Source organism: Calypte anna, chromosome 1 (assembly GCF_003957555.1).
Source record: "Calypte anna isolate BGI_N300 chromosome 1, bCalAnn1_v1.p, whole genome shotgun sequence".
Lineage (NCBI taxonomy): Eukaryota > Metazoa > Chordata > Aves > Apodiformes > Trochilidae > Calypte > Calypte anna.
The window spans coordinates 190,021,960-190,047,475 of record NC_044244.1 but is presented as its reverse complement, the minus strand read 5'-3'; the positions used below and the strand labels follow the sequence as shown (position 1 = coordinate 190,047,475).

At 37.4% G+C, this 25,516-nt stretch overlaps 1 protein-coding gene across 1 annotated transcript in view; it reads left to right on the top strand.

The window, feature by feature from the left end:
* TMEM135 (transmembrane protein 135) overlaps nucleotides 1-25,516 on the top strand; it is a 162,480-nt gene that overhangs the window by 129,179 nt on the left and 7,785 nt on the right. Inside the window, exons 7-10 of the mRNA XM_030463553.1 lie at nucleotides 15,703-15,744; nucleotides 17,243-17,389; nucleotides 19,367-19,436; nucleotides 22,412-22,579. Of these exons, the coding sequence (XP_030319413.1) occupies nucleotides 15,703-15,744; nucleotides 17,243-17,389; nucleotides 19,367-19,436; nucleotides 22,412-22,579 (427 nt within the window). The remainder of the gene's footprint in view (nucleotides 1-15,702; nucleotides 15,745-17,242; nucleotides 17,390-19,366; nucleotides 19,437-22,411; nucleotides 22,580-25,516) is intronic.

Here is a 25,516-nt window from a genome sequence, read left to right as displayed (position 1 = left end):
AGAGCAACCAAGCTGCTCTAGGGTTTAGAGAATGAGCCCTGTGAGGCTGAGGAATTGGGATTGTTCAGTCTAGAGAATTGGAAGCTGAGGGGAGACCTGATTGCTCTCTACAACTACCTGAAAGGAGGTTGTAGAGAGGTGTTGACCTCTCCTCCCAAGCAAATAATGATAGGACCAGAGGAAATGGCCTGAAGTTGCACCAGGGGAGGCTTAGTCTAGATATTGGAAATTTCTTTACTGAAAGAGTCGTCAGGCTCTGGTAGGGGCTGCCCAGCGAGGTGACTGAGTCATCATTTGACATCTGTATACATGTGGCACTTCAGGACATGTTGTAGTGGGCATGGTGGTTCTTTCTGGGTAGATGGTTGCATTTGGTGAATTTATAGATCTTTTCCCAACAATACGATTCTGTGATTCTGTTGGCAGCCATGCAAATTACATTTTGATGGGACAACATAAAAACCTTGTATACAAACATCAGACAACAGGCTGGGCAGTGTAGAGTCCAGTAAGACTCCTCCATGAGTAAGAGTCTTCCATGAGTGCAAAATAAAGCTTAGGGGAGAAGATAAATTTGTGGGGAGGTTGTGGATGCCACATCTCTGGATGTGTTGAAGTCCAGATTGGATGGGACTTTGAGCAACCTGGTTGGGTGCCCCTGCCCGTTCAAGGGTTTGGAACTAGATAATTTTTAAAGTCTTTCCCAAGTCAAACCATTTTATGATTTTATCATAATAGATATCTCTTCTTCATCTTCTCTTTCTACAGCTTTGTTATACAAAACACCAACAACTCCAGAGTGTGTATGTGCACTTCCCACAGTTTCTTAACATGTGGAAACCTGTACTGGCAAGCCAAGAGCTTTACTGCAGAAGTGCAGAGTTATTCAGTCTTAAATAACACAAGCACTATAGAGCTTGCGTCTTAACATGCTTCCATGTGAGGAAAGACATTCTGCAACCCCAGTTACCTACTTGCAAGGTATAGGAAAGTCTGGGGTGTATTGTGGATAAAAGAAAATGATAGAATTTGATTTAGAGAGAGCTAAAATAGGTATGACCAAATCAAAATGCAGAAGAGGACTCTGTGGAGCCTCTGTGACTTGACTACTGAAATATTCTGAAGCTTCAAGGCATTGTAAGTTTGTACCTATAGAGTTCCTGAGTCTCCTAGACATCAGCATTGCTTGCCTGTCTCAAGAAGCTTCTTAACTTTGTAATATTTGTGCTGAGAGCAGGAATGCAAAACATTCTGGAGGATTGCCTTCCAAAGAAATATTTTAAATAGTGTAATTCTGTCCACATTATAAATACAAAACCAACCCAAACCAACAAAAACGTTATGGGAACGTTTTCTGAAAAAGCTCAGAAAGCACTGTAACTATTAATGGTGCAAATTGCATGTAATGAACTTTCCTCTGCCCCTTGTTTACTAAACTTTAATTTATTTTCTGTTGGCCCATAGGGATGGAGCATGAATCTGAAAATGAGGAAAGAATTAATGGAATTCTTTAGTAGGATTCAGTATGAGTCAGACAGACATTGGTTATTTTGTCCTTTCAGACTGTCACTTTAGATATTTCTACCTGTTCTGACCCTTGAAGAACACATCTATAGGGGTTTAGTTCTCACCAGTAGCAGGACTGGAAATACAGCTGATCTGCATTCCAGAACTCTGGGAAGTCCAGAATTCTGACTGGACTGGAAGTGAAATTCTCCACCCCAAAACTCACATGGCAACATTCCACTGGCCAATTTGTTGCAAGCTCATCATGATACACTTTTGTCACTGATTATCATCTATTTTTGTTTTCCAAGATAAAAATGCATGGACTTTCATGTATTCTAAGATATACTTATAAAATTCTGAACAACTACATAAATATGAAAAAGAAATGCAAAATCTTCTGACTTCACCCTTCACTCCATCGAAGATAAAGCAACAATGTAAAATTGTTTTTCTAGAACAAAAGTTCCACAGCTGTATTTAAAAGTATGTTGATGAAAAGTGATTCATAAGGTGAAGTAATCATTTTTATACAGTGCATTTGGCAGATTGTACCCCAATTACACCATAAAAGAAATATTATATTTGACAGCAAACTGTTAGTGCTGTGAAACTTGAGAATGAAAACTGACTATCCAAAGACTTATTTATGACTGTGCTGCTCTCTGATGGTACCCTTGTGTTCATACCCACTTGTGGCCAGTGGATGTTTTGCTCATCTTTGTTGTAGATCTTCTAATGTCTTTTCCTTGTGAAATAACTCACATTTGTTTGGTTTAGGCATAACTGGTGGATATTAGATCTTAATTTATCTACCATAGTTTGTCTACTACACACTATTCTTACCAGGTAAATATAAAAGTAATTAACCTTAAAAAGTTTTGGGCTGTCTTTAAGGTTTTTAAATTAGATCCTTTTTGTCTATTGTATATATATATTTTTAAAGGGCGTGTGTGATTCACCATATTACTGTGTTTATAATGCTAGATGACTTAAAACTGTAACCAGTAATTACCAGAATTTAATAGAATGGGCTAAACCTCTTTATCCCCTTTTGCATGAGTGACTTGGGAGCAAAAGGTTGTGACCTGCAGGGTCAAGAATACTGTGTGGAGTGTTTGAGGGTAGTAGGTTTATCAGACAATCCTATTCAGGCTCTGCTTTCCCATTGAAGCTGTCCTGATGCTCTGCAATTAGTAGACACCAGTTACCAGGGATGTTAATGTTCCTTCTGGGTTTTGTTTGTTTTCTTGCTTGTATAGAGTACTGATTAGGGCTTTTGAGTGTGGAATTCACTCACAAGTGATTTGTTTTGTATCTCTAGGATAGGTTCCAGCTGTTTGAGGATTATTTTTTTTTCCCTGGGAAATCTTGGTCTCAGATAGCAGGCAGAGAGGCAAACTTTGAGAAGTTCTTCTTGGTAAATATTTCTTTGTAGAATGAAAGGATTTCTTTTTCTATCAATCATGAACTTTATTTCTATTTTTGTCATCTTCCTCAAAAATCAGTTCCAATCTTTCACTTTTTCAAGCATTACATAAAATGTTCATCAGAGATCTATAAGAATGTATTGAGTAAAGTTAGAATGGAGGATGTTACCAAGTCTGGGTATTCTAGGAAACCCGTGGGATGTTTGGCAAAAGAATGTGCCCCTGCTTAAGCTTCTCATTCAGAAATTAAACCCCTATTGATACATGGAAACAGACTCCTATTCATATGTTCCATATGATTTGTAACATCCTAATCCTTGTCATGAATCCTTTCCTTATTCTCAGTATTGTAGACTGAAACACATCATTTCAAAACATAGCTTCTTCACATTTTTGGGAGGAAACGTCAGCTCTTGGTCGATTACAGTTTTAATCATCTCTTTTCACAAGTGCTATGGGTTTCTTAAATCCTGTTGAAGAGCAGTTTATTTTCAGTTATTTAAAAACTTGCGTTTTGTGAGTATATATGTAAAATATACCATGAATCTGCACTTTCATAAAATTACCTAATTGCATAAGCCCTTTAATTTCTTCCACTCTACCAATTCTTATCTTTTTAAACCTTCAGCTATTTGTATATTTTGGTTGAAACTGGTTTAATACTGCTGTTCTTAAACAGTGTTGTATTCCAGTAGTCACTGGAAAATAATTAATAAAATTAAACTTTAGTAAGTAATTGGTGGGCTGGATGACCACATAGCTTCTATGTACTGCCTGATTCACATACTTAATAATAACTTGCCTGACTTAAGCATAATTATGTTTACTTGTGGTTGCCATACTAATGTAAAAAGCTATTGCTGTAGTTACTTGCTGGATTACAAGTGGAATTTTGAAACCATAATAATTTTTCTGCAGTTGGCTTCTGCATGAATCACATTTTACAGCCTTATTCTAAGCACTTAAAGTGGTATAGGTCCAAGAATTACTATCTGCTGTGTAAAGTTTGTAAAATTGTTTACCTAACATTGATGAGTATATCAAAGACATAAACCCACCAAGAACATGTCACTAGAACTTGGATGCATCTCCACCTAATTACTGCAAATTACAAATTAAGCAGCCTTATCTAGTCTGCTTCCATGGCTTTGCAGCATCCAGAGCAGTCTGTGAGTCAGCATCAGGTGCAGTTAGAAAAAGACATGTTCTCACTTGGGGGGAGATGTAATCCCCTGAAGAAAACAGTCCATACATCTTAGATATTACTCTATATTGAACTTTTTCACTGGGAAGCTGTCAGAGCTGAAGAAATACTTCGTGATGGAAATCCTTTGTGTACTGATTTTCTTCCTTTCCTGCTAAAATGTGTGGTATTAGCAGGTCCAGTGTGCCAAAATTTGTCTTCCTGTATTACACTTCTTATTTGGTCCCTCTTATTGACCTGGGTAGAACATTGCCTTTGGAGTGAGAGGCTCTTCTGATGCTCACTCACTGCAGTGATACTTCTCTCTTATTAGGATAAAGAAACCTTCAGAGCAGCTCTGAAGGTTCTCCACTTTTTCTTTCCCCCTTGATAAGGTTGTACAGTTGTTTAATATTTTAATATTTGGGAGCTTGTAAGCATTATTTAAACTTTTGTGTCTCTTAATATGGAATAAAAAGACTTAAAGAGCTAATGGGAGGTTGTTTAATTTTACCTGTATCTTAAGGAAGCATCACTTACACCAGTCATGTAAAAATATCACACTAACTTGTTCTTCAAAATCTCTAGTAATGAAGAGTTCATGGCATCCATAAACAACCTATTCCTAGTGATTCTTATCACAAGATTTTTTGGGTGTCTAATCTGAATATATTTTGATGGAACTTTGATGATCTGTTACTTTTTATTCTGTCCACCACAAGCATTGTAGAAAACAGATTATTCCCTCCACTTTGTAGCAAGCCTAAGTAGTGACCACTTACCACATCCTCCCAGCTTCTTCTTTCCTTGCCTCCTTCTACCCTTCTCTGTTGGTCTCTTAGAGTGAACAACCCCAATTATTTCAAACTTCCCATTCCAGCAATTCTCATTGCTTTATTCCTGTTTCCCTGAAGTACGTGTACCTTGAAATGTTATGCATAAAAACATTTATTATGGAATAACATCCTGTATTTGTGTACTTGATTCTTTCTGCTTATATGTAATCTGCTTAGAATCAATGAATAGCATCCTAATTTTTCTGAGCCAATGTCTTCTTCTGTTTACCCTTTTCTGTTTGGTGTTGTCTGAAAATGCAATATTCATACACTTTTTGCTTGATCACCTCTCACTGCTGACATTATTGAGTAGCAAACATCCACGGGAGGTCCTTGTGGATCTCTCATTACATTGTTTAACCTATTTTGGATTTGTTCTAAATACCTGTCAGTAGGTTATGCATCCCTGATTGTTTTTAAAAGATGTCACATTTTCCAGTGGTCTGAAGTCTGAATCAAATCAAATCAAATTGTTTCTGTTCTGTAAGTGTCAACTTATTTACCTTGCTAAACAAATTTATTCTTTTAATGTGCAAGTTCTGGGTTCTGAGTGTAGTGCCTCATGTTTTCTGTCTAGGTAGTTGAAGGTAACACAAGTGGGCATTACTTCCAGCTCCCAATGTGGTATCACAATAGCACATCATTGTTCTTACAGTCCAAATTTTACCCAAGTATTATTACCTGTTGTGTTTTATGTGGGGGCTTTTTGGGTTTTTGTTTGTTTGTTTGTTGTTGTTTGGGTTTCTTGGTGGGGTTTTTTTTGTGAATTGTTGACTATTTTTCATTTAAAACTTTCTTGACTTCTGTAAAAAGTTAGAGGGAGATGAAGTAAGGTGTAGTTTAAAGTCATAAGCCCCATTCCCACTGTCAGACATCACTGGCAACATTGCCACTGTGCTGAAATGTGACCAATAGACATAAATACTTGATTAATGGTATATTTTAGGTAAAGCCATATCAGTTGCATATACATGCATATTTTGATGAAGCATTCTAGAAATGGAGAACCATCTAATTGCATACATATGTAGCATAAGGCACTGAAGAACAATGAAATACATATATATGGACTGGGTTAGAAAAAGTAGTGTTCTGAGGTTATTTTTCAGTGATATAGTCACACTGTATTGTGGTTTTGAACTACATGCATTCTGTCTGCTGATTGGTGTAATTCCTGTGCTCTGCAAGAGAAATGTGAAAAATGCTTATAATAATGTCCCTGTGGCAAACCTTACTCAGAGTCATGATGTACACAGCACAGCATCATGCTGGAGATCCGTGTGGAAATTCCAGGTAATAACCTTACTTCCCCAGCCTGGAAGGTGAGGCTGATATTTCTTCGATTAATCTTAATTCTGATTTTTTATGTATCCTACATGTGAGTGCAGAGGAATTCACAAGTGTCTAGATCTCTCTGTAGAGATGAAATATAATGGAAATTTTGAGTAGCCTTTCCAGTCTCAAAGGTTGAAAAAACAGCATTCCAGCCTCCAGAAAGTCACCATGAAAGCCTCTCCCAGAATGTTTTATCTATGGGGAGGTGCATTGGACTTTTCTGATTTCCTTGATTCAACTCGTGTTCATGCTTTGCATTTTGGAGATGCTAGAAATTGTCCTGTGAAAATTACATAAAGAAAATTGGTATTTCCATCACACCTTTTTAACCCAAGAACTGAGACACTGTAACAGAGTCCAGACAGGAGGTGCTCTCTCTATAGTGGTAGAACTGGGGCTTTGACACCACCTCTGTGTGATAGCTGTAAATGCCCCTGATATGTTTGCAGAGTGAAATAGTAGTAGGATGTTCTACTGATTGTTAAATAATTATAATGAGGGGTTTCTTTGTATTTTTTTGAAGATTCTGTGTTTTATCTGAGTGATTGATCATATTTTTAGTATGGAGGTTTTGGGGCTTTTTTGTTTGAAGTTTTTCTAAAAAAATCAAAGTTGGAAGCATTACAGATGTTCAGAAGCCACCTTTGTGTGATTCTTAGAATAAGAAAGGACCAGAAGTTCATTGCAGAAGTGACATTTGCCCTGTCTGACTGTGACCTGTAGACTTGGGCTTTGTGTAATATCACTCCAAGTTTCATGACCAGTCTCTTAACTTTTTTTTTTTTTTTGGTGATTCAACTTTCTATTTAAAATACTGCACCTGGATGTGCAGCACTAAAAATATGATTTGAACAGCATTGTAGTAGTTTAAAATAAAACTATGTTAGATTAAAATTAGGTCTCTTAGTACAATTTAAGCCAGCAAGGGGCTATTCAGGGGTAAATTTTTGTGGTAGTGCTGAAATTTGGTTCTCAAAATAGTGTGCTCTGAGGCTGTGCACAAATACTTTGTTCACCCTGTGGTTCTTTGAGCACAGCTTTGAGATTTTAATCTCTTTTCAAGACTTCCTATGATACTTATGAACCTCAGAGTCATGATGTACACAGCACAGCATCATGCTGGAGATCTGTGTGGAGATTCCAGGTAAGCAGGGTGATCTGCATGGGCCAATTATCACAAATAAATATTACAAATACAGAAATAAAGGTTGAACTTGCAACAAACTTTGCAGCATGGTCATTTAGTTTGACTGTAACAACAAACTGTTGCTGTCCTAAAGCTTAAGGTCCAAGACCTAGTTGTAAGCAGTCTCAGTGATTTCAACAACATTTTGCATTGTAGACAAAAAAGAATATCTTTGAGTAACAGAGTGAAAAATCTCATTTTAAGTCACTACAAATAATGTCTTACTGATCTAAAAGACATGTAATGACTTCATTCTGTAACCTGACAATGGCCTAGGCATTAAGAGATGGATTGGTAATTTCTTTAAAATATTTTTATAGCTTTTCATTTCATTATAAGTTTATTCTGATTTTGTGTGTCAGTTTTATTAAATGTGAGAGATACAGATACTATGAAAATATAAATGGATCATGTCCTCATAATCACGTTTTCCCAAACGTGGATTAAAACTTGATTTCTCCAAAATTGGAGAAAAGCCAACCACCAAACATTTTCCTTAAATACAATTATGGTATCAACAGGGGAAAGCAAATGTTATTTCTCTTTCTGTTGAATACTTGAATCAATCAGTCTCTATAAGAGAGGTTTAACCCACTGAAATTTTAAATCACCTGCAAATAGCATGAAGTATATTTACAGAAAACAGCTCCAGCAAGCTTTTTTTCTTCTTCTTCTTCTTTCCAGTTACTGAGAGCCAGTAGAAAAAGTGAGAGGAGATCTTGACAGTAGATAAATTTAGCAGAGATCTCAAGGTAGCATAGAATTGCTGCAGATGTTGCCCTTATTTAACCTGAGCCAAACCCAAATGAATTTAAGATATTTTCTTATAATCTCATAACAATCCCTTTGGTGACTGCTGTCATTGTTCTAACAACAATGAAACAGCATCAGCACAGCCTCAGTGGTGGGGGTGGATGTGGTTTTGTGCATACTTCAAGGTACATTTCTTGGTATCCTCGTGCCCCTAGAGGCAATTTGACTTCCCATTTTCATACCTCCTGAGTTTTTTTGTCATTTCCCATTTTTGGTCTGTACCTGATGTAGGGGAGAGTCTTTGGGTCTTGCTGGAGCAGAAAGTTATGTTTTCTTCATAGAACACTTGTAGGAAAAAGGTTAAAATTGGGTACTCAAAAAATGACGTCATTTTCCAAAATTCAACAAACCAATTGAACCAGTCAGATAAATCCTTAGCTTCATTGTTTAGTCAGCTCTTTTAATGGATGTTGGCTTCCTCTATTAGCTGTGTGAGGCAGAGGCTTTGATGAAGGGTTTTGAGAAGGGAATGTGGCCATCTGAGTGACTCAGTTGCTGTTCCTGAGCCCACAGTACAGCATTGTTGCCACACAAAGGCATGGAAGGGCTGTGTATCCAGCTATAATAATAAAATGTAATTATTTTCTTTTCCTTTTAAGAACTTTTGAGAGAATTTCCATTTACTCAGAAATGCATATTTCAGGAATCACTAGTATCTGAAAAAAAGAAAGCATTATAGGTAGCAGGATAATTAACATCACTAGAAATCTGATTTCATATTTGGCAGTAGCACACAAATTAATAATTATGATTATTAATAATCAGATGCAAAGTGCTGATTGGTAACAGGTTTGCTTTGCAACTCTGAATCCTGTACTGTAATTTAACTTCAGTATAAACAGCTGGCTTTTCAATGTCAGTGCCACTTTCTTTCCAGAATTGCACAATTTTTCTTAAAAAAAGTAAGCTTAACAGGACCATATTTCACTGTTGACTACACTGTTTGTCATCTCCCTTCACCCTTTCTTTTCGTGTATTGTAAATGATGTATTCAATATAGGTCTAGGAAAAAAAATTCACATGCTCTACTGTGCTTCTTTCATTCTTGAGTGTTGTTCCTACATGCTCTTTCTTTGTATTCATTTGCTTTTTTTAAAAAATGTAGTTTTCTATTCACTGCATATAATACTTATTACAACATTGCATTTTCTAAATACCATGTTATATTTCAAGCATGGATAAAAGAAATTTCATGGATATGTTATTTCATTTTTTATTTAAACACACAAATGTTAAATATCAATCTGATTTTGAAACACAAGCAATGAGACATTTTGATCCAAGCTTCATTGCACATTTATAGTTTGATGTATAATTTTTATGAGTTTTTTACTACAACACTTCTGACTTCAGTCGGTTATTTTTAATCTGATTTCTGAAATGTCTTCTGAAAGCCAAGTGTTGTCCATGGTGTACGAGATTACATTTTTTGTTATAATTGCCCCTTAGAATTTTTATCTAATCCTGGCTGAACACTTATGAGGAAAGCTAGAAAGAAAATAAATGTTTAATTCAGAAAAGGGGAAATTCACAGGAGAGAGAATCTGACTGTAAATCCTTTTTTTCCCTTGAATTTGCCATTAGATTTTCTCTGCACAAGTCACAAGTTGTGCCTCATGATCCTGTTGAGTCTTGAGGAGGCATCTCTGAGTTGTGACATGTTCTTTGCCTGTAGCTACCACTGGTTTTCCTGGTGTTGTGTGGTCTGCTGGGATGGGGCTTCTTCCTGAGCTTTGGCAAGAACAGTGGAAGAAACACTGACAGCTCGGTGGATTTGGGCACTAAGATTAGCTCAGTAATCATGTTCATCTTTGGTGAGAAGTATCTTGATACTGTTCAGGTAGTTGGAAAGATCACTACTAAATAATGACAAGTCAAAATAGATTTTGTGGAATAATAAGTCATTTTTAGAAATCATATTTTCCATTTGAGAATGAAAATATGTGGTTTTCCATTGAAAACAATGCTAGTGGTGCACATTTTGAGACAACCTTTGATTTCACATTCCTTTGTCTTATCAGACTTGACTAGGTTAACTCTTATTTTATATCCAGAGATAGACAATACTTCACTTTGAACTACCTTATTTCTTATAATTACCTCAGTGAGGAAGATCTTAATGGTTTGGAATTGTTCTTGGTTTCCACACCCTTTTGGGAAGTGAGTATTTCCGAAATTTTATTCTACATTACAGTTACCAAATAAACAAATTGGTCTCAAAACAGGTTAGAACTGAGTAGAACTAATTCTTTTATTTCTCTTATTTAGAATGATTAAGGGTATGTCCTTGATTCTTGAAATTCATTATAATTCTGTTTTTCTGTGATGCTTGTTCTGCACTTTCAGTCTCGAAGTCACAACACACTTGATGGTGGATAGTGTCAGATGATGAGGAAGTATGGAAAGGGTACAGGTGGATTTTTTTTTAAGAAAAATGAACTTTTGAGAATAACATTTAGAGGACAGGTAGGTGAAAATGTAAAATATGACTTGGACTTAGAGCAGAAGAGGAGATGTAGAGGGAAGAAGCTAAGTGTATTTAGAAGACATTTAGAATGACACTGTTGCTGTTTACTGGGGGGATGACAAGGAATGAAGTATAGAGAAACAGGAGGAGGAAGGTATGGTAACCTCTCTGTGTAGCTTAAAACAGAAAATGGATTTTCCTCTAGGGTCCAACACAGCTTAAAAAGGACTGTAGAGATAGTCTTTGATTCCTAGTAGCAAGGGATGCAGTTTTGTTTCATTACTGTGATCCTCCCTTAATCCAGAAAGGGGGTTCCCCTGGTCAGTCTTCTTGGGCAGATGTGCTACAGGAAGATCCCAACCCATGTCCTGTGCTTGCAGTGTTTCCTTCCCACATGGCCATAATGAGAGCTCTGCATCTAAGAGTTTCTGATTTACTCTTACCCTGAAGGATAACACGAGCAGTATAGAGTTGTTGTTAAACATGGATTATTTTGTTGCTGTGAGCTGTTTTCTCCTTACCAGTCGCGTGCGTGAAAAGTTACTAGTGTGCTCAGAAAGCTCCTTGCACAAGGTATGTCCATTGGTCATGAAAAAAAAAAACTTCAGAAGACTTGTGACAAGGCATACTGATTTTAAAAAAAACCTAAAAATAAGTGCTGGCATCCAGTCTTAGAGTTCAGTGTGGGAACTTCTCAAAGGATGGAGGGAGAGAAATGTGCATCCAAGTGTCTCTTTACATACACAAACATTAATGATTGGAGCTAGTTCCTGTCTTGTTGGAAGTATAATATCAAGCCTTGGCTCCATTCCACTTTTCCTGTTTTCTTTATGAAAAAATAAATGTGTGTGGTCATAAGTTAAATTTATGTTATAAATATGCACGATTAGTATCGACCCTATTTGCTCATGTGCCAATTCCCAGCAGGGGAGATCGGGTAACCCAAATTTATTACTTTGGCTCCTTGATTCTTCTGTTTTTCTGACTGCAACCATGGCTCTGGCCAAAGTCAAGCTCAAGCAGATGAGAACATTTCATGTACCTGTGCCATGATCACCCCATGTCAGTGGGGACAGCTGTCAGAGTTGCTGGTGCTGCTGGCTCTCTACCACGGAAAAATTTCCCTTTCATGAGAAAACCTAACCAGATTTCGTGCCCTTTAAATTATTGTTCTCTGGGGAAAAAATGGTGCCACCCTCCTGCAGCTTGGGTTTGGTCTCTGGGACATTCTGAGTGCTGGGAATGGTGGCAGAGGTGAATTATGCTGAGTACAACTGACCTCACACATTCCTGGTTGAGTAGTACCTTAAAAACAGGCTTATAACACACTGCTGAGATTTTTCCCATCTCAGAGATATCTACAATGCTGGGCACATGTAATGGGTTTTACTGTGCTCATTTGCAGCTTGAATGGCTCATGGGGGGTCAGCAGCAGAGTGCAGGCTTTTTTACCCCTTGAGCAATGAAGCATTGAGTAAAAGTTATTATTACCAATTAGTGGTGGCATTATTATTACCAATTAGTGGCTATATGAAGCAAATCATTAGTCTTAGTTCAGTTATTAGCTGCCAGGTGTTCATGAAATGTGCCATGAGCAGTTAGTGTTGGACCTCAGCAGTCCCCATGGAGCCCAATTGCTGAGTTTGTGGCGGTCCCTGTGTGTGTCATTGTAGTTCCCAAAAAGAATAAATGTATTTGGAGTCGGTGTAGTGGCATTTTTATTGCTGCTGGTGTTATATACCTAGTGAGGGAATAATAAGGCAATTCCAGTCTCTAGACCAGTCTTCTGAAGCCTTTAATATACTTAAATATATTGAATTCATTATTTAAAGCCAATTGCCACTTCATTTTAAGAAGAAAATTCTCACTGAGAATGAGAAGAGACGGTTGAGATGAGAAGGTTACAGTGCATATTACTCTTGATAGAGAGTATCTTTTCTCTACGGATCCGTTTTTGTAACTCTTTAATTTTGATATTTTCACATACCCATTAGTCTGCATAGTGACTTTACACAAGAAATTTTAGGCAGCAAGCAAAATGAATTAAGTTCTATTTAAGAAGTTAATATAGCACTTCTATTATGGTATCATTTAAAAATTAGGAAGTTAATAAGAAAAAAAATTGAATTTTACCTCTGGTGTTACTTCCATATTAAACTATGTATTTAGCTTTGGTGCATTTTGCAAGGGGATTCATAGCTGTACATCTACAACCATATAGAATAAATAAGAAAAATTTTTAAATTATGAATAATATATATTGAAACTTATTTTATATATATACACACCAAATACTTAGAAGTATAGAAATAACTTTAATATTGTAATTACAGTAGGCATTAGCAATCGTTTTCATGTTTGTTGGAGTAATGGAGAGGGGGGTTGGAGTGTTGGTTTCTCGTCAGTGATTCAGGTGTCTTCTTATTTTCAGTCTTAGTGAAGAAAGGATTTTCTGGCAATTGCTCTGAGGAAATTTTAAAGCAAATGACTTGCAGGATGGCATCAGTGAGGTCGAGTCAGCCTGAGCACTAGTTGGGCAGGGACATCTGGTGGTGCAATAAAGAAATAATTGAACACTTGAAACTCAATCTGCAGTTACATTGGAGTTATTAAGTAAAAAATGGGCATAATAATATGCTCTTACTGTTACAGCTTTTCTGTTCTGATGTTTCTCTAGAAATTCTTATATTCACGTTTACATTTCAGTTTGTGTATGGTTTCAGTTGACAGGACAAGAGAAGCAGAAACTAAGGCCTTGTTCTTGAGCTGGCAGCTTGCAGATATAGTGTGTTCAATACCCTGAACTCAAAGGGCATTCAACTTTCAGTGCACTGGAGCTTTAAAATTAATCTCATGATACTGGACTGTGATTATGTATTTAGAGCAGGTCTATGTAAACTCTGTGCATTTAGTCTCAGTTTATAGTTCTGCCAGTGATTTACTGTGATCTCCGGGCAAAACTGATTTCATTTGTTTCAGTCCATCACTCACCAGTTGTTTCTATCCATTCTTCTGTAAAAGTGCTGTGAAAATTTTCAGCTTCTGAATTACATAGGTAAAGAATCATAAAAAGTAAAATATTTACTTATCTTTGGTTACAAGGTTCTATGTTAATTTTACAGTGAGCAACTTTGGTTTTGTGTGTTTACCTTGGACCTGTACAGATCATATATACATGACCAATATTTTAGGTGCTATTATTTTAAAAGGAAAACTCTTTAGGATTCATTTTCTGGTACAGTGTGTAACTGTGACTATGTCACGACACACAGGGTGGGTGCAGCCCTGTCATGTCTCACAAAATGATCACAGCTCCCCAGAGGGGGGGGGGGGCAAACCAAATATCACATCCCACAAAGTGACTATGGAATTATGTCCCACAGAGTGGGCATGGGTAGAGTTCCCCAGAAGTGGGGTTTGACCAAGGGAGATTTGGACTGGACCCCCTTGCTTTCTAAACTCATTCAGGAGCCCAGGTGTGGCTGGGCCCAATCCTGCTCCTTAAGTTCAAGAATTCTCTGCATGGTACTCTAGGAGGAAGATTATTGCCCAGGAGGTTTGTATAAAAACACAATTTTACTTAAAAGTAAGATTATAAATCATGTCAGATTACAACTAGCAGAATTATAAATGATGGTACTTTCAAAGCAATGGGTTACAAATAGCAGAACTTTACAAAACAGTCCTTAGAAGGATGTATTTATTGAAGGCCATACTCTTGGGAAGAGTTCCCCAGGAGAGTTTAATGCTGCAGTTTCATGCCAGCACTGCACAGCCACTCACATGCCAGGATAAAGCACGAATTTTCTGTGTCCATCTCATTATGTTCTTCCTGCTGTTCATGTTTATCCAGCCATGAGTAGCACACGTTGACTACGTGGTGCTTTCTGGGAGAAAGTGTCCCATGCTTTCAGGAGGATTTAGGCACAGACTTCACAGGTTTGGGCAGACACTACAGGGACAACTTGACCTCTGCAGGCAGAAGGCAGAGGATTGCATTCACCTACTCATGAAGCTTTTGTGACTTCTGTGCTGTCTCCTCTAGGAATAGATGTGTTATTGGAATTGGGGTGTTGATAAGTTTCTAGTTTGTGCTTTATGGATCATGTCAGGAATGCATGGTTACTGTGATGTATTCCTCATGCAATTCTATAAAAAAACCCAAACAAGCACACCAAAAAACAAGTTTCTGCTTTTTGCTTTGCTACCAATATGACACTGAGAAGTCTTCCAAGAAGAATCCATAGCAGCTGCCAACTTCAGCTCCTTTCATTGTATCCTGGGCAGAAAAAAGTCAATAAGCTAAATCTTTCACAGTCATTTGTGGACTCTGCTGTGGTGATTACTCAAACAAGGAGCCCTGTAGTCTGTAAGGACAGATATATAAAATCAAGTTCAGGATCAGAACAGCCACTATATAATAGAAAAACCATGACTTTCAGATCGGGAGTCATCTTAAAGGAAAAAGCAGTAGAAATCAGCACTGTGTAAAGTAGAACAGTTTATCTTAAAGTCAGACTGACTATTCTCTGCAGCTCTTGTGAAGGTGGGGATTTTAGAGGTCTAACCCTCCTTGCAGTAGCATTTATATTTTGTAAAACTCATCCTGACTTCCATAAAGTAATAATTCTTCGTCATATGAAATCTTCCATTTTCACCCCAGCGATTCTGTCACCGTCCTTTAAAAATTTCTACACTCTTGGTTTGGATAAAAGAGAGAAGCACTGCCATTTATTTGCTGTACCCTTTGTTTCTGAGATGTCCCAAGGCCATGGTGACAACTGTGAAGTTAAGGATAGCCACAGAGTTGTTGCAGATGTGCCATTTTCTGTTAATGAGGAGCTGGTGTTTTTCCACAGCCATTTGACACAATATTTAACCCCCACCAGTTGATATTGTATTACTAGCAGCCTATTGTAGAAAAAAATTCTGGTTTTGTGTTTCAGATGCAAAGATGGCTTGAAAGGATTTACCTACTCTGCACTAAAGTAAGTAAAATTTCTGTGATCATGTAGCTTAAAGTAGAGATTTTGAGGAAATGTGCACAGTGGCAGCTGCATTGTATCACAGAAGTATTCCTAAGAAAAATTATGTTGTTGTAAAAATTGTCCAACTTTCAGGGTATGGAGCATATCTTGAAGAAGGCATAATATGCTGGAAAGAAAGGAATCTTACAATATTTGGGACCATTATTGGAAAGAATTGCAGACACATGGTTGCATGTTTTTGAAGGAACATTCTTTTTTTTCTTTCTAAAACCGGGATTCAAGGGTCCTGATATTTTCCTGGAAGCAAATGGCCGCAAGTGTTTTGACTATGGGTTTATTTGTTGTATTTATAAAGTGCTGAATGAATACAACAGTAGTTCTGTGGCCAACACTCATATGTGGACTTGTAGTGTATTTGTTTGAGAGATCCTAAATGTGCTACTAAACCTTGTGTCTGCCCTAGTGGTCCAGGCTGTCCTAGAATTTACTTTGCAATGGGACCCTCTAGTGTTACACACTCATTTGTGTAGATAAACAGAGTTCTCCCATCTTCATGTCTTGTGTCAGAAGTACAAAGACACATTATTTTTTTCTGTCCTTTATGTACTCTGCTACTCAGATCACTCAGCCCAGTGTGTTGCCAGTGTCAGCTTATAGGTGAAGAGAAGAGCTGACATCAAGCAAGACAAGGCTTGCTGATGTTGGTAATGGAAAATATTTGATAGTCTGCAGCTATTCAACAGCTGCAGAATTCAATATAAGGTTCCAGTAGTTAAATAACTGAGTCTGTAGTTCAGGAATCTGGACATGAAGTGCTCCTGTGGCAGCTTGCAGAAACAGTGCTTTCTGAAATCACCAGTTTAATGGGAGATCCAGTCACATACCAAGTGACAAAGTTTTTATATCCTCATTGCCCTCAGCAAGACTTCCACAGTACAGTGTAATTTGGATTGCAGGGCAAAGGGTTAGGAAACATCATGCAGCTATGACCTCCTTTGCCTTTGATATACAGTAATTCTACACCTAAGATGCTCTGGTGTGTTGACAATATCAACTTCTGGGTGAAGAAAGAGGGCTGAAGATAAAGCCAAGCAAAACAAATTTGATGGTTTTTGTGGGAGTGAAACCTTTTTGAAGATTTTGCAAAATAGATATTTTATAAAAATAACCTTTTTGTAACCTCATTTTGCTGGAGATAGAGAGATATTTCATGTGCCTTTTTATTTTCTTACTTGGTGTTCTTGCTTTGTATGAGAGATGGACTTCTCCAGTAATATTTTTGTTCCTAGTTGTAAAAAATTCCTCATAGCAATTGTGACCATTATGTGAAACTTAAATATATGTTGGTGGAGTGATCTTTTCAGAGATACAAGTTTTAGCAGCTCTGTAGGATTGCAATTTCTTTTGCAGACCTGTGGGCAACTTCAAGTTTGTCTTAAAGGCTTAGAGATTTATATTTGAGTTATTTATATTCTTTTCTTTTCTTTTTGTCTTTCAGGTTCATTGTAGGGAAAGAAGAAATCCCCACTCATTCATTTTCACCTGAAGCAGTGTTTTCAAAAGTAGATAGAAAGATAAAGCCTTGTGAAAAAATGTCACAGCAAATGAACTTACTGGCTCTAACAAAAAAACTCATGGACAAAGTGTGAGTCAAATAAAACAAAACTAAATTAATCATTGTTATGTAACTCATTTTAATGGTTTGTTACATTATATTTGACAATATTTTATAATACTTCTGCTTTGCATTTCTGTGTTTTGTATTTCGTTTTACTGAGTAGTTAGCAGTGACAAATGATGAACTGTAATGAAAGCAAAACTTAAGACTTTTATGTCATAAAAGCTTGCAACAAGCAGTTTTGTCTAGCAAGGGAGAGTAAATTCAATAAGCTCTGAGTGGCAAAGGAGAGCTGCCTAAGAGCAGGATTGGTAGCACCTGGCCTGCCTCCTCTGTCAGGAAATAGGAAATTGCAAAGTGAAGAGTGAGTATAAAGCTGTTTTGCTAAAGGTCCAATCTAGATATTTGAAACTACATAAGATAGGTTCCCTCCTCAGCTGCAGGGCCCAGTTTATTGCCCCTTAATATGAACTTAAAGAAAGCACCTCAGATAGCTTGTCAGCCTCATGTGTTCAGATGCTGCAATTCTGCTGGGCTTGATTTGTCTGCTTCAGGCACGTTGAGTACCACAAGGAGACATTCATGTACAGGAAAGATGGCATAAAAATGGACTGGGGATCTGTTCATAGCACATCTATGAATCTTCACTTCCATTTACCTCTCCAGGGGCACTTTTATGACCAGATCTTTACCTGCTGATATGCAGGAGGGAAGCAAGTCTTCCAGGTGCACTGTGTTTTTAAAGTGGTGGCTTACTTTACTTGCTCATATCCTGAACAAAAATGAAGTGACCTACATCACTTGGACACTTCCTATCATTTGTTTTGGGTTTTAATTGAAAAATACAAGGGAAATCACCAGTGGCTTCTTAGGCATGACTATATTAGACAACAAAAGACTTATAAGCAGAAGATAGCTCCAGCCACATGCAGATTCTGTTAGCTGAGTTGCTGCTACCTGTTTTGTTTTAAATACCCCTTATTCAGTTTGCTCATTAATTCATAGCTCTTCTGCTGTTCATTAAATACAAGGAGCAAGGGGTCTGTGGGTGGAGAAGAGCATTTTTTCTTTAAGGTTTTGAAACTTCCAACATGCAGAAAACTTCAGTCATAATGCTCTCACAGCTTTCTCTTCCATATGGTTCTTTTCAGGGTAATTGAGTCTAAATGCCTGTAACCTGATCACATTCTCATTACAATTTTTGCTACATAAATTGACCTCACAGATGATTTATGGCCATTAGACTTCATAGTACATGATTCAAAGCTTCCAAGATATTTGGCACAGTATATAAATTCTGTAATTTATTCTGCATTAAAACTTAAATACTTGGCTGTACCAATATATAATGTTCAGACCTGGTGTGGCATTACTTCTTTTGATTCTGCATACTTCAGGGCTAACAACTGTACAATCCAGGTGTTCCACCATTTTTGTAAATGCTTAGTGTCAAATTCCCAATCCAAAGCCCTACATAAAAATCAACACAGTAGTAGAAATAGCCCCAAAGTGAAAGACTTTCAATTGAGAGAAGTTTCACAGGGTATCTCTGTGCATTTGTATCTTCTTCATTGCCCTCCAATCCAACCTTACAATAGTATGAAAGATGCAAAGACACATACAATGGATGATTTCTGAATATCCTTTCAGAATCACAAAGAAAGACAGAACACACAAACTGGGAAAGTTCACGTCACTCTGTCTGTTCATCATAACAGAAGATTTATTATCTCATTTTGTATTTAATGTGTAGTGTAGCAAGAGGTTGGCTCCAAATAAGTGTGCAGACACTTCTTGCTGTACAACTAAAGTATTTTTCTTTTTTATTGTCCTTTTATAACACCATAAAAGTACACAGTGCCTTTCAATGGGTAATGGGAAGAATGAGAGGTGGGAAAATAGCACTTTATGTATTTTTTAGGACAGAAAAATTTATGAAGTCTCTTGTCTGTGACATTGAAAACAGCTACAAGTTAATGTGTGTTTCATTGTGCTTTTTTGCAGGTGCAAGCATGGCCCAAGGCATAGGTGCTGTAAACACTATGGAGATAATTGCATCTCATATTGTATTAAAGTAAGTGCAGAAAAAGTTGGATTGACAAACTCTGACAAAGGCAGAATAAAGGTCTTTAGTCAGAAAATGCATCAACTTAGGAAGTGAGAAAGGAGCCTGTTTCTCATTCTACTTCTATTGAAAATGTGACAAGTCTGAAAACAGATTTTCTCAATTTAGGACGGGGTGGTGGTGGGGTTAAAGTTCTCTGCTCTTTCAGCTTAGCTCTAGTGAACAAATAACATAAAATGTGTGGGAAAAAATGGACTAGCCAAGCAAAGAACTTGTTTAACTATGTGATGCACTTCACGGCTGAGCCCATTTGTGACTCCACCCTAAATAAAGCACCTGGAATGTGCTGCTTTGGCAGAGGGCGCAGCCTGAGCACACGTACAGCTGCAGGGCTCTGGCACACTGCTGCCAGGCACTGGGCTTCCTCCTCCATTCATTCATTTATTTTAAGGGCTCAGAGTAATGAGAGAATGATCACAGTTGCTGAGGAGGAACTGTTTATGTCGGGTGGCATAATACATCCTCCTTTATTAATGTGATATTTTTTCATAGGAGCACTGTGGAGGGGAGATGTGGTTTGGCTGGTGTTGGGTTGGCACAGGTGGTACCACCTGCTATGCCTGTTTTAGGAGTTGGTAAGGATCCAGAAGATCTCAGTCACTTCATAATTGGCCCATTTTTATTTATGGAGCAGCAAAAATGGATTTGAATATCTTCAGATGCTTTTGATACATATTACTTTCAAACATAATTGATTTAAATTGTATATAGTTAATGATATCTCAGAATAGCTATGCTTAAATTTAGCCTCAGAAGAGATCTAGCACATCATTTATTCATGTATGTTTATTTACATTGTTTTGTGTTGTGGAGGTCTTTACATTCTTCTTAGTATGGTACATTACCATGATTATATATTATAGTACTATATTATACTAGGATATTATACCACTGTGCAAAATAGATATACGTTGTGTTGTGTTTGTCAGGATTTGAGGTGGTAGTTAAGTGTTCTGCTGGGTTACAATGAGAATATGCAGAAGAGCATTGATTCCAGCATGTTTTTGTAAGTCTGTGTCTGTAAGGGAGCTTTCAAATCTGGTAATGGCTCTTGGCAGAATTTTCTTCACTCATTTATGTTTATTGTAGTCTCCTGTGTATACTCTGCTGTTTTCTACCATCATCATTATTTGAGGTCTTTTTGTGGAATATGGAATTTACAGTATAGTGCACTGATTCTAAGAAATAATACTTTCCATGACTCTGAAAAACACTTGTAAAGGTGATAAGGATTCACCTGATTGATTTAGTGAGCTAAATAGAAGAATTTTGTGCACTACTCACTGCTGTTTGGTGCACATCAAAACTAGGCCTCAGTCCTCCAGTTTCACACTTCTGTTAGTCATAAAAATGAAACTGCAGGTATATTTTTTGAGTGTTTCTAGTTGGAATTTAAATATTTGCTACTGCAGTGTTCCTCACCCCATGAATAATCTGATGGGTCCTACAGCTGGGTGAAAATGTCAATCATACTGTACTGTTGTTCTCTTGCTTTGGGCTTTGCTCACAACTGCTGGTTTTAGGACTTCCTTTTTATATAATAGTACCTGGTATCATGATAGTCTCATTTTTTGTGGAAAATTAGAGCTTTGTACTTCATACTAGGGTACCTCTTCCTTTAAGGGGTAAATGTATGTTCATTTTTATTTTTACATTCTACCTACACAAAACTCACAGAGCATTTACTTCTCTGCCTACCTCACATACTTTTCAGTAGGCATTTTCATTACAAGATCAGAAAACATGGGGTTGCTAGCTGTTCAGCACATGCAATTTACATTCCTTTGAAAGTAGCAGAGTTTAAAATGGCAGTTTTGTTCATTCATAGCTACTGGATCAGATAACACAATATACTTTCTTCCACTTGATTCTCATAAACCACTTTGCTGAGTAGCAGGGAGAGTAATATTTTCAGGAAAAGCCAGATGTTGAACCACAATAAAATTTTATGAACTTTATAATACATTATATAGTTCTGTGGGATACATAAATGTTTTGAGTTTCTGACTTTGAGAAGTTGCTCAGTCAAACTTTCTGCCTGTTGTCCCTGTAACAAATCGTCTTGATGTCTCCAAGTATCTTCAAAAAACTGAACTTCAGAAGTCAGAGCCTGCCTTATCTGGCAACTGTGAGTGCATAGATAGTTTTCAGGTAAGGCATCTTCCAACTGAAAAATTGATAAGATTTTATTCAGAATGATAAGTGAAGTTTAGGATAGGATAAGATCAGTGATAGGAAGCTGTTGAGGAAGTTAGAAGATGCTGTGAAGAAGAATTTGGAATTAAAAAGTCATTGTGGTTTGGTGACATGGTATAAAAAAGCAGATCTGTATCCAAGGTGAAGTGCTAAGAAAAAATCACTGGAACCCATGTTATCCTTTCTTAATAACTGCACATAATGTCCTTCCCAGTGTAACCCTTTCTCTTGCTGCTGGAGTCACTCAGTCTTATAGGTGAGGGAAAGTACGTGAGCAAGGTGCCAAGCAATCAGATCAGGGTCAAGCTCTAACTCTCATGCTTTCTGGAAATCTTTTGTGTTTTCTCCAGACATTTGAGTGCAGACATGCTCTCTTTTCCCACCCTGTTACTTTCCTCTATATAACAACTTGTGATTAAAAGCTGGTCAGTAACCTGGAAATGAAATCATTGGGATTATTTCAAAAGACAGAATTTTGGAGCAGAAGAGAAATAAGTGTTTGTCCATTGTGGCCTTTTAGATATTCAGTCTATGATTTTATTGCTTTTGCTGCAGGGGAATCAGGAAAAAAACCACCAAAGTTCTTGAGTTTGAAAATGTAGATGCATTTTACATAGACTGTACAAGAGTGAGTTTTAAATTGCTTCATGTTAAAAGTAAGTACTTCTGCAGATGTTTTTTTGCTTTTCTTTTTTCCTAAGTTTGTGGTTTCTTACCATTTTTTCTAGGGCTTTGTTAGGATGTTTAGCATTGGTTACCTGATCCAGTGTTGCCTTCGGATTCCATCCGCTTTCCGGCATCTGTTTACAAAACCATCCCGGCTATTTTCCCTCTTCTACAACAAGGAAAATTTCCAGCTTGGAGCTTTTCTGGGATCTTTCGTCAGTATATACAAAGTAAGCTCATAACATACAAAAATTATGAATGCCATGGTTTTTATTTCACTTTTCAGACTGTCACAAAGAGCTAAAAAGTCTAACTGCTTCCTATTACTGAGTATTTTCTACAGCATATCATCAACAAATTCTATAGTAATCAGATTGTAAACAGAAAAGTAATACTGGGGGGTTTTTCCTATTATTTCTGAATAAGCTAAATGTATTTTGAAGCATGATATCAAGATCAGGAGATAGGGAGTACTAGTTCAGAGAAAGTGATTTCAGATTTCACAGGGCTTGCTATTACACAGACACTTTTTAGTGCAGATACAAGTAGTGATTGCAGTAGCAACAGTGAGAGATAAGCTGGTTGCCACATCTGTTTGGCTCAAATATCTGGAATTCTTCCTTGATTTAGCAGGAGATTGCAGAACCTATATCATGTGCACCTGAAGAGATGTTGCACTTCGAAATCTACCCTTCTACACCATTATAAGATGACAAACTGATACACGTCCATATAACATTGTTGGAGTTAATCAAATTATGTTCATTTATGCCAAAGAAAATGAGACCAAGCAAGCACCCTAAGGGTGAATATGTTGCACAGAGCAGTGCTTAAGTGGCTTTTGCATTTTTATATTTTTAATCATGTATGTAATTTTTCAACTGACACTTTACATAGTCTGCAAAGTTAATGAATTCTGTATTATTTGGAATAAATATTGCTTACATTGAAAATGGTTGACAAGAAGATGACCATGAGCCAGCAATGTGCCCTTGTGGCCAAGAAGGCCAATGGCATCCTGGGGTGCATTAGAAAGGGTGTGGTTAGTAGGTCAAGAGAGGTTCTCCTCCCCCTCTATTCTGCATTGGTGAGGCCGCACCTGGAGTATTGTGTCCAGTTCTGGGCCCCTCAGTTCAAGAAGGACAGGGAAGTGCTTGAAAGAGTCCAGCGCAGAGCTACTAAGATGATTAAGGGAGTGGAACATCTCCCTTATGAGGAAAGGCTGAGGGAGCTGGGTCTCTTTAGTTTGGAGAAAAGGAGACTGAGGGGTGACCTCATCAATGTTTTCAAATATGTAAGGGGTGAGTGTCAGGGAGATGGAGTTAGGCTCTTCTCAGTAGAGACCAGTGATAGGACAAGGGGTAATGGGTGTAAATTGGAGCATAGGAGGTTCAAGTTGAATATTCGAAAAAATTTTTTTCCTGTAAGGGTGACAGAGCCCTGGAACAGGCTGCCCAGGGAGGTTGTGGAGTCTCCTTCACTGGAGACATTCAAAACCCGTCTGGACACGTTCCTATGTGATGTACTCTAGGTGGCCCTGCTCTGGCAGGGGGGGTTGGACTAGATGATCTTTCGAGGTCCCTTCCAACCCCTAGGATTCTGTGATTCTGTGAAAATGTTAAAAAAGAGTTATTTTTAAACAAAACGACATTTTACTAGACTTGCAATCAAACTAAAGCACAAGCGTATTTAATCTTGCAGGGTGTAAGGTTTTGGTGACAAATGGGCAGTTAATACTATTTGAAAATAAATTTTTTGCTAAAACTTTAAGAAAAGAGTATGTACAGAAAAAAGGATTTAGATTGCAAAAGCTGAAATTATTCTGATGTCTTTTAAAAGCTTCAATTACAAAGTGTAATTTAGTTCTATAAGTGCTCAGTTTACAAGGGAAGTATCCCCTAACCTTTGTTTGTAGTCTTTTAGTTACCACTCTCTGTTAATGTTTGCGTTCCTTAACATACTTTTTTCTGCCTTGAAATAAGAAAGAAGGGAAGCAACAGGGCAGCAGGTATTCTGGTTGCTCCAAAAGATTAGATCACTGACAAAAATAAAAAAGAAATGCTTAATGGGTTTTGAACCCAGAGGAATTGCATTATTAAAATTGCATTATTAAAAAAAGTCCAGCTTGTCTAAAATGCTATTGTAGGATGAGTATAGCACCACATAGTAGCTGTACTATTAATATTTTGTGTTCCCCTTACTGGTAAATAATGTCAGCAAACATGGTTTTGCAGAAATAATTCAGCCGCATTTCTTTTTTAAAATTAGTTTGCAAGTTTGAGTAGTAGAGCTGACTTGTCATAATTTCAATGTATTGATGGCTTTGCAAGGAATTTATTAAAAATGTGCAGTGTAAAATAGCTAGTGAGACCACATCTTTGATAGTGTTTACATTTTTGGACATAGATACTACTTAATTTCTAATTTTAATGTTGTTTTCAAGAGTGGGTTCACCTGAGGAACACAAAGATGATTTGAGGATTGGGTAACAAAAGGAAATTTGTTGTTTATGAGGGTGACCAAATACTGAAACAGGTTGCCCACTGAGGCTATGTAGTCTCCATACTTGGAGATGCTCAGAACTCAACTGGACAAGTTGCTCAGCTATCTGCTCTAGTTAGAGCTGCTTCAGGTTGGACCAGATGATCTCCAGAGGGTCCCTTCCAACATAAATCATTCTATGATTCCATGACAAGCACACATTTAGATGGATTCAAAATGCTGACACAACTACCTCAAAATAGAGAGCAGTGGGCTGTCAACCATCACCACTGGATTGGGCTCTACTAAGCTGATCTCAAAGCAGTTAGAAGCAAACAGGAATTTACCAGGGATAAAATTTGGAAGCACTGTATGAATTTCCAAAATAGTTAGAAAAACAACGCAGAGGATGTGGAATATCTGGAGCAATTTGGATCATTTGGTAACAAATTAAATGTTTGAAACCAATGGTCATCCAAATGAAATATATTTTGATGTAGCCTAAACCATAATTACTTACACCCCTTCTGGCCTCAACAGCTGTGTATTGGTGTCTCTGTCAACAAACAGGTTATTATGTGTTTCATTGTGTCTTTCAATCATATGCAGTTCTAACTTTTAGATTAATGTTTTCCTGGTTACAAAATTTATTGGATATGTGGAAAAGTCTCGAGTTTTGTTTGGTT